Source organism: Myotis lucifugus, unplaced genomic scaffold (assembly GCF_000147115.1).
Source record: "Myotis lucifugus unplaced genomic scaffold, Myoluc2.0 scaffold_53, whole genome shotgun sequence".
Lineage (NCBI taxonomy): Eukaryota > Metazoa > Chordata > Mammalia > Chiroptera > Vespertilionidae > Myotis > Myotis lucifugus.
Genome location: NW_005871101.1, coordinates 169,661 through 179,141, shown reverse-complemented (window position 1 = coordinate 179,141; position 9,481 = coordinate 169,661). Strand labels below are relative to the sequence as shown.

General features: G+C 42.8%; 1 protein-coding gene across 1 annotated transcript in view; it reads right to left on the bottom strand.

The window, feature by feature from the left end:
- The window catches only part of SPATA16 (spermatogenesis associated 16), a 197,324-nt gene that overhangs the window by 28,925 nt on the left and 158,918 nt on the right, over positions 1-9,481 (bottom strand). The window contains 1 exon segment of the mRNA XM_006088830.2: positions 1,530-1,694. Within this exon segment, the coding sequence (XP_006088892.1) occupies positions 1,530-1,694 (165 nt within the window).

Below are 9,481 nucleotides of genomic sequence, written 5' to 3'. Positions count from 1 at the left end.
GATGTCAGCCACCGGCTGCGACAACAGTATACCCTGCGAATCTGTTTAAATCCTGATTTGTGGGCATAATCCTCCAGAGATTCTGTTTCTTCGTTACTAATGTTGTGGTCCCACCCCTTAACATAGAAACAGAATTTCCAGAGGATGAGGCCCAGAATTTTGGATTTTAAAAAGATTCCCAGGTGATTCTAATGTGCAGCCAAGGTCGCTCTGCCCTTCTGCTACAACTCTGCAATATCATCAACCTGTGGGCCTCGACCTCTTTGGGGGTCGAACGACCCTTTCACAGGGGTCGACTAAGACCATCGGAAAACACATATATAATTACATATTTTTTTGTGATTAATCACTATGCTTTAATTATGTTCAATTGGTAACAATGAAAATACATCCTGCGTATCAGATATTTACATTATGATTCATAACAGTAGCAAAATTACAGTTATGAAGTAGCAATGAAAATAATTTTATGGTTGGGGGTCACCACAACATGAGGAACTGTATTAAAGGGTCGCGGCATTAGGAAGGTTGAGAACCACTGCTCTACAATACACCTTACCTTTCCTTGAATGGCCAGCACATGGTTAACTAATTGTTTTTCAAACTAGCTGCTGTCATTTCTAATATTGATTATGGTTATAAAAACAAATCTTTTTGAGGATTGTTTGAGCTATTCCTTCAACTAGTTTTGACTGCCTCTGTGTTTTCTGAGTTAACTGGTCGATTCAGTTAAAAAATACAGCCATTTGACTGACTACATTTTTCCCTTGAATAAAATAATTGTTCTATCTAAATGTACCAGTGTGTGTGTGTGTGTGTGTGTGTGTGTGTGTGTTGGCACTGCCAACATATATGTGACATTAGAAGTGAATAAGAAAACTCTAAAGACTATTTTGTACGGTTGGTTTTCTGCACAGTGGTTATTCTTTTGTACTCTTAATTTTCCACAGAAGATAATCCTGTGTTAACAAGTCTTGGAGTTTAAGAAGCAATTAATTAAAACTTAACTTTACTTAAAACAAAAAGCTTGACATACAATTCAAATAATCATCCCCTTTCCATGTTTTTCCATGTCAGACAAGTATTGCTATGAAAAAATGTAAGCCAGACCAGCTTGCATGGCTCAGTGGACTGAGCATTGTCCCATGCACCATAGAGGTCCCTGGTTCGATTCCTTCTTAGGACATATGCCCCAGATTGTGGGCTCGATCCCCAGTAGGGGGAGTGCAGAAGGCAGCTGATCTGTGTTTCTCTATCATCAATATTTCTATCTTCTTTCCCTCTCCCTTCCTCTCTCTAAAAAAAATCAATAAAAACATATTTTTCAAAAAATGAAAGTCAGTCAATGTGAGCAAATAAAATAAGACACCTTTCTACATTTCCCAGTTTCTTCATTAGAATGCTTCATGAGGGTTGGAGAGCTGGCCCTCAGGCTACATTTATTATGACAAATTTCTTTCAGACCATATCACTTTTTCTTCTGACTCAGGGCCTGAGAAAGCCTTCAACAAAGAAAAACAAATACTTACCAATTCTGCCTCCTGCGGACTGATGTCCCGTAGATAGGGGATGGTCGCTAGCTCAGCCATTGCTTGATTGATCACCTGGGACTGCTCCTTTACTCTCTGTAGCCGGCTGAGGAGGCTGGCGTACTGCAACTTCTCCATCACACCTGAGCACGCAGGGAAACTCCCCTGGTCTCCCAGGGAAAGGAAATGTTTTAGAACAAGACCACAGAACTAGGGCTTTCTCTGGGGATTGAAGTCAGGGTTTGTTATAGTATATTTACATCCTTAGAAGCAATGGCATCTAGTATAAACAAACGTTTCCTTCTCTCATTTTAGAGAATGACCTGGACCCTTCCTTCAAACTGATGAGTATATGTAGAAGGGAACACATTGCAGGACTGATCTGCAGGTGGCCCTGCATAAGCAAGTTGTGCTGAGGGGAGAAGAGGGACTGACATTGAACGCGTGCTCCACCTTCCCAGGGGCCATCAGAAAGCTGTGTCTGTTTAGAATGTGTGTGTGTGTGTGGCGGGGGGGTGGTTATCTATGTCACCCAGGTTATCATAAGAGCTAAGAGTTGCCCAGTACCTTGTTTATATTAGAGAATATTTTTATGCAAGCTGAATCCTGAAAAATGTGATGCACATTGAATTCTCTTTACCCAATGACTTACATCAAAGCTCAACTCTGCTTTTATCTTTAGTTCTTGTATGGCCTCGGACTCTGGCTCCTCTTCTTGTGGTATTATAGCACTTTATTCTGACTCCTAGGGCCATCCCAGCAACCGACATGACCCATCTTGAAACAGACTACCGTCCACATTTGTAAGGACCACCAACCTGCATGAATCTATTGGTATTTTGGGCTTTCTCAAAATAGGGCCCTTTTCTAATAAGGTGGCCTACACATGTGTTTGCTATTGCCAGCCGTAAAAGAGAAGATGTCACCTTCTCTAAAAGGTTTAATACAAATCATAATGCATGATAGGAGAGGCAAAGTTTATAATAAAATACCTACATGTATATTTAGAAAAAGTATTTCTGACATAAAGGGAGCTATAAGGGTTAAAAGAAAATCCTTGAGTTGTGTGGAGGGTAATGAGAAATTGGGAGTCACAGGAGGATTTATTTGGCAATTTCATCCCACATCCAGGTGCTCAGAGGAGGAAGGCTGGAGGACCAGCATCCCCTACGGCAGGGTTCTTCCTGCATCACCTGCACCAGAATCACTAGGCGTGTTCGTTAACTAGGCAGAGTCCTGGGCCTTACTCTGAATCACAATCTCTTGAAATGTGTCTCTCTTCATATGGATTGTAGCTAGGAACCCCTCACTCCCCAAATATTCAAATATCTCAAGAAGTTGAAGAATAGACAACTATCCTAAAACTTAGTATTTGAACCAGAGCTATTTTAGTTTGTGCATACTTATAAAATAGATTTTTCCTCCAGAAATCAGAGAAGGCATTTTTTTAAAAATTACATCTTCCAAAGAGAAAAACTATTAGAAACTGCATTACTAAAGAGCATTGGAATTTCAGCTTGAATTTAGAAAGCAGTTCTTCCTGCAATGTCATATGCATGTTTTAATTGACAACACCCTCTAGAAGTTGGTGCTTTTCTGGAGTCTTGTTAATAAAGGAAGGTTGAGAACCATGGCGTTGTATTTGCTGTATTTCTCCCTAACACCTACTATACCATATGACTAATGTTCCTCTATTTCAACTAATTTGTTCTTTCAGATGAACCATTTGTCTAAAAATCTATAAACCTGTAGGAGCAATGATTGCAAATTGTGGAGTTGGGCTCCCTTCTCTGAACTGACCAAATAGGTAGCCTACACATTTAGTTTAATCGTGTACCTAAACAATGGGATTCTGCCAAATAGAGGAAAGCGAGTTGCAGGAGAAACTGTTTTCTTTCTGAAGAAAAATTGCTTTATTTGTCTTGAAAAACACACCAGAAAACACTGGGTCTAGTTGTAGGAAAGGGGGTAGTGACTCAACTCCAAAGAGCAGAAACAACTGCAGCCTACATGGGAACATAATTTAGCAGTGTAATTTCCTAAGCAAAAAAACAAAAATAGTGGAAGGCAATGGTGTTTTGTTAGCTTGATTGATGGATGATAACAAAACAGGAAGTACTCTATACATACAAAATACTAGGAAGAATATATAGTTGACTACTAATAGTCAACCCTCCCACCCCTCAGCTTAAGACAAAGGCAGTTTTGATTATTAGAAAACTACAGATGTATGCATATTTTATCTACATGATAGGGGTCTTTGAGAGACAAAGTGAAAAACAAAAGAAATTAATATAATGCCAGCAGGAATGTTTTAATGCTGTTGCTTTAAGAAGATAAAGGAAAGGATGAAAAACGAAGGAATTACCTTAAACATCTAATGCTAGCAAGGGCTAAATCTAAAGGGAAGTAGCCCTCCCAGCGAGACCTCAGGAGTGATTAAAGGGCTCCTTAGCTGCTGGAGAGAGTGTTAAAAAGTGGCCGTGATTGAAGCTAAAACCTCACACAGGTACAATGAATTTAGGTAAGCAGCAAGTTCAAATGAGGGCATTAGTCAGAATTGCCCAGATTTAATAGCAGGTATGGGTTAATATTTGGCAAATAAGTGGCACTACATAGAATAGTGCTGAAAAGCACAGCCCAAGTATTTGGAATATATTTCCACTTGACTCAACATATAGAAACATTAATTGCAAAAAAGGAAGGGTAGAAAAAAATATTATTGTTCATTTCAAATGTGCATATGTAAACATTTTTTATGCTTCACTTGGAGGAAATTAAAAGTAAAATTAATGAGGTATTAAAATCGTGGTTAGTTAAGTCATTTTTTGGCAAGTCAGCCTGTGAAGGAGGCTTCATGCATGGCAAGAGATTTTATTATTTTGACTCTTTAACATTTAGCCCAGGAAGCACAGTACATAAGGTTTGAAACTGACAGCAGCCAATAAAGTTAATGAGTGAAAAAGCACAGTGGCACCTGATGGCATGTGAAATAATTAGGACAAAGACCCAGAGAAGGAAAACTACCAGTAAAGCAGAGTTCCTGGTTGAAAGGGGCTGATGTTCACTGGGATTAAAAGCCACCAAATAGGCAGGTAGTGTAATATTTTAGATTATTACTTTTAAAATACCAGAACCATTCTTTTTTTAAATTTTTATTTCTTAAAGTATTACAAAGAGTATTACATATGTCTCCTTTTTCCCCCTGGCCTCCCCTACCCCTCAGTGTCTTGCGTCCATTTGTTATTCTTATATGCATGCATATAAGTCCTTCGGTTGATCTCTTAACTCCCCCCAAACCCTCCCCAGGCTTCCCACTGGAGTTTGACAGTCTGTTCAATGCTGCTCTGCCTCTGCATCTTTTTATGTTCATCAGTTTATATTGGTCTTTATTATCCGATTCAACCTCACCGGGGCCATCTCGACCTCACCAGTGCCGTCCTCACCGGGGCCATTTTGGCCTCACCAGGGCCGTCCCAACCTCATCGGGGCCATGCCGACCTCACCGGGGACGTCCCAACCTCACCGGGGCTGTCTTGACCTCACTGGGGCCATTCTGACCTCACTAGGGCCATTTTGGCCTCACTGGGGCCATCCCGACCTCACTGGAGCCGTCGCGGCCTCTACCAGAACCATTCTTGTTGGGCCATGTGTTGTGTGACTAGCAAAGGAATCTATAAAGATAAGAAAACTGCTGCTCGGCTGGCGTGGCTCAGTGGTTGAGCTTCGGCCTATGAACTAGGTCAGGGTCCCATTCTTTATCAGGGCACATGCTTGGGTTGTGGGCTCAATTCCCAATAGGGGGCATGCAGGAGGCAGCCAGTCAATGATTCTCTCTCATCATTGATGTTTCTATCTCTCTCTCCCTCTCCCTTCCTTTCTGAAATCAATAAAAATATTTTTTTAAAAGAGAAGGAAACAGGTGTCAGAGTGTAAGGAGAATCATTGCCTGAGACACAGAGACCTCCCTCATACCAGAATGTCCTTCACCAACTGAGTCTACCACCTCATGGCAAGAGATGAAAATCCATGTTCCCTGGGAAGCCCTACTGTGGGCTGTAGATCTGCCCCATGGCTGGAGATGAGAGCTCTAATCCTGCCTTTATGACACACAGCACTTTGTGACACTGAGCACATTAGTGAGGAAAGAAAAAAATTGAAATCCACAGGACACTTGCATGATCTTCATTTTAGAAAAATATGTCATTTCCAAGTACAAAATTTGTATAAAGAAAAAGAAAGGTCTATAAAAGGGTTCTTTTGTCAAAGCAAACTAAAACCAATATAAATGATTAAAACTTCTAACATCCTATCTAATAAAAGGGTAATATGCAAATTAACCATCACTCCGTCACAAAGATGGTGGTGCCCATAGCCACAAGATTGCGGTGCCCAGACCTCCCAGCCCCGTCGGAATTCCCCAGTCCTGGGGGGGTGGCCGCTGAGAGCAGGCAGTGTGAGCGGCCTGATGGAATGCTTGCTTTGTTGCCATGACGATGAGGCAAGTATTCCACCCCGGCTGCGGATGGGCCTCTGGGCAGCGGGCGCAGAGCGTCCAGGCCCCACAGAGAGCTACTGGCACATGGATTTGTGCACAGGACTACTAGTTTATAATACTTTGCAAAGTGCTTCAACATGGATTATGTACTTTTGGTCTCACAACAACTCTATGAGGTGGGTCTGGTAGGTATCAGTCTGTTTTGTTTTAAAAATATATTCTTATTGATTTCAGAAAGAGGAAGGAAAAGGGAGAGAGATAGAAACATCAATGATGAGAGAGAATCACTGATCGGCTGCCTCCTGCACGCCCTTCCTGGGGGCTGAGCCCACAACCCAGGCATGTGCCCTTGATTAGAATCAAACCTGGGACCCTTCAGTTCATAGGCCGACACTCTATCCACTGAGCCAAACTGGTGAGGGCGGTATCAGCCTGTTTTATAAATGAGAAAAAACAGCTCAGAGATTAAATGACTTGTCCTAGGGTTACACAGCCAGAGTACCGCCTTGGACTAAAGTTTTATCTACAGGTGTCACAAAGTAGGGTAACAGCTAATAAGGACAATGCAATGCCTAAGCATTCGAGTGGATGACATTTGATATCTGACAAGATAAAAACAGACCTCAGGGGATCTTAAAATCACTGTTGAGGGCTGTTTGGGTCACATTTAATGATACCATGCAGGCATAATTTTTACTCACCAACTCATGACTTGCTTCATTAAGCTAGGTTACCTTTGCAGCAATTTTATTTAGTCCTGCTTTATGAAGCTGTGATTGGCTATATAATAAGAAATCCAGAAGCCAATATTTGGATATACTCATGGTCCCTGGGTATCTTTAGGATCACTTACTTTGATTCTATTAAAACTCTTTGAGAAAATCTTTCAAAAACTTATATTTTCCATAGAAACAAACATAGGAAAGCAGAAATTCCTTGCAGCTAGCAAAGTGGTGCTGACTCATTTAAAAAATATTGAGTTATTAATTAGATGCTAAGAATCTTAATTACTGTATGATTTTTAAATTTCTATTATTGATATATATATATATATATATATATATATCTAGAGGCCTGATGCACAAAAATTTGTGCACTCGGGGGGTCCCTCAGCCCGGCCTATGCCCTCTTGCAGTCTGGGACCCCTCGAAGGATGTCCACCTGCTGGCTTAGGCCCACTCCCTGGGGGATTGGGCCCAAGCTGGCAGTCAGACATCCCTCTGGCAGCCCGGCAGCCCTCGGGGGATGTCCACTTGCCAGTGGGGAGCAGGCCTAAGCTGCAGTCAGACATCCTTAGCACTGCTGAGGAGGCGGGAGAGGCTCCTGCCACCACCGCTGTGCTGGAAGCCATCAGCCTGGCTGGTGGCTGAGCAAAGCTCCCCCTGTGGGAGCTCACTGACTATCAGGGGGCAGCTCCTGCATTAAGCATCTGCCCCCTGGTGGTCAGTGTGTGTCATAGTGACCAGTCTTCCCAGTCGTTCTGCTGTTAGGGTCAATTTGCATATTACCCTTTTATTATATAAATAGAGGCCTGGTGCACAGGTGGGGGCTGACTGGTTTGCCCTGAAGAGTGTCCTGGATCAGGGTGGGGGTCCCACTGGGGTGCTTGGCCAACCTGGGTGAGGTGCTGATGGCTGTTTGCAGGCTGCCCAAACCCCCTTCAGGGTGGGGGTCCCCACTGGGGTGCCTGGCCAGCCTGGGTGAGGGGCTGATGGCTGTTTCAGACTGACCAAGCCCCCTGGCGACTGAAGCTCCCAGCCTTTCCTTTTTTTTTTTTTAATTCGCTCCAGCTCCGTGGCAATGGCGCCTGGAAGCAGGTATCTGGGGTTTATTTACCTTCTATAATTGAAACTTTGTTGCCTTGAGAGGAGGCAGCAGCCACCGGGAAGCTTGGCTTCTTCCATCGCAGGGGCAAGCAAGCCTCCTGCTCGCTCCAGCTCCGTGGCCACGGCCAGCTGAAAGCAGGTATCTGGGGTTTATTTACCTTCTATAATTGAAACTTTGTTGCTTTTGAGTGGAGCTCAGAGCCGGCAGCAGGCTGGCTTCCTCCATCAATGGAGCAAGCAAGCCTCCTGCTCGCTCCAGCTCCATGTCTTCCGGCTGCCATCTTGGTTGGGTTAATTTGCATATAGTCGCTCTGATTGGCTGATGGGCATGGCTTAAGGCATAGCAAAAGTATGGTCAATTAGCATGTTTGTCTATTATTAGTTTATATATATATATATATTTCCAAGTAGCTAGAATGTCCTTTTAAAGGTGGGAAGAAAATGAGTTAAGAACATGTAAAAGGTGCCTAATGCTTAGATAGGTCTAACCAGCATTCACAACACACTGTGAGATCTGAGCTGGCAACAGATGATGTGGTCATTTTCCTGACAAGTAACATGGTGGGGCAGGTATCTCTCAAAAAAGCCAGGGCACAGACAGATCACCTCTGCAACATACAGCTGACTGGCTCTACTAGGCTGACCATGTGTGGATGAGGTGAAATCATGTCACATGGTGATGTATCTTGCTAGCAAAACTTTCCCTGCTTGCAAGGGCCTGATGATGACAACGATGATGAGTGTGGGTCTCTAATTAGGATGGAGAGGATGATAAGGGTGTGTGTGTGTGTGTGTGTGTGTGTGTGTGTGTGTGTATCTGGAGGAGGTTGTGATAGAGGGTGAATTGGAGAATAGGACCCAAAATTTGTAGTGGAGCCAATGTTTGTGTCCACCCAAAATTCCCATGTTGAAGCCCTATCCCTCAGTGTGATGGTATTTGGAGAGGGGGCCTTTGGGAGGTAATGAGATGAAGTCATGGGTTGGGGGTCCTCATGTTGGGATTATTGCTATTATAGGAAGATATATCAGATGGTTTGCTCTCTGCCATGTGGGGATAGCAAAAAGTATCCAACTGCCAACTAGGAGGGGGGCCTTCATCAGAATTTGACCATGCTGGCATCCTGACCTTGGATTTCTAGCCTCTGGAACTGGGAGAAAATAAATTTCTGCTGTTTAAGCCACCCAGTCTGTGGTATTTTGTTATGACAGCCTGAGATGACTGAGACAGAGATGGATTTCTTATTAATAGAAATAGAGGGGAGATAATTGGGTGTAACACAGTCGTGGGAGCCAGGAAAAATCAGTAAAAATGTGCTTTTGTATTTGTAATGCTTAGAATTACAAATCATGCAAATATATTAGAGATTTTATAGCTTTTCTAAAATGCTGAATAGATGTTAAGCTGTTTGTCATGACCCCCTTGGCTCTCCTTGCAAGAACATTGAATCAATTATATAATACAAAATTCACAAAAAGAAAATTCTTTAAAATTTCCAGGGTACAGGCCTTTTGAAAAGTACAGTAGTACAGTAGTCCCTCCTTATCCTCAGGAAGATTCTTTCCAAGACCCCCAATGGATGTCTAAAACCCCATGGATAGCATTGAACCCCATGTAAACTGTTTTTCCA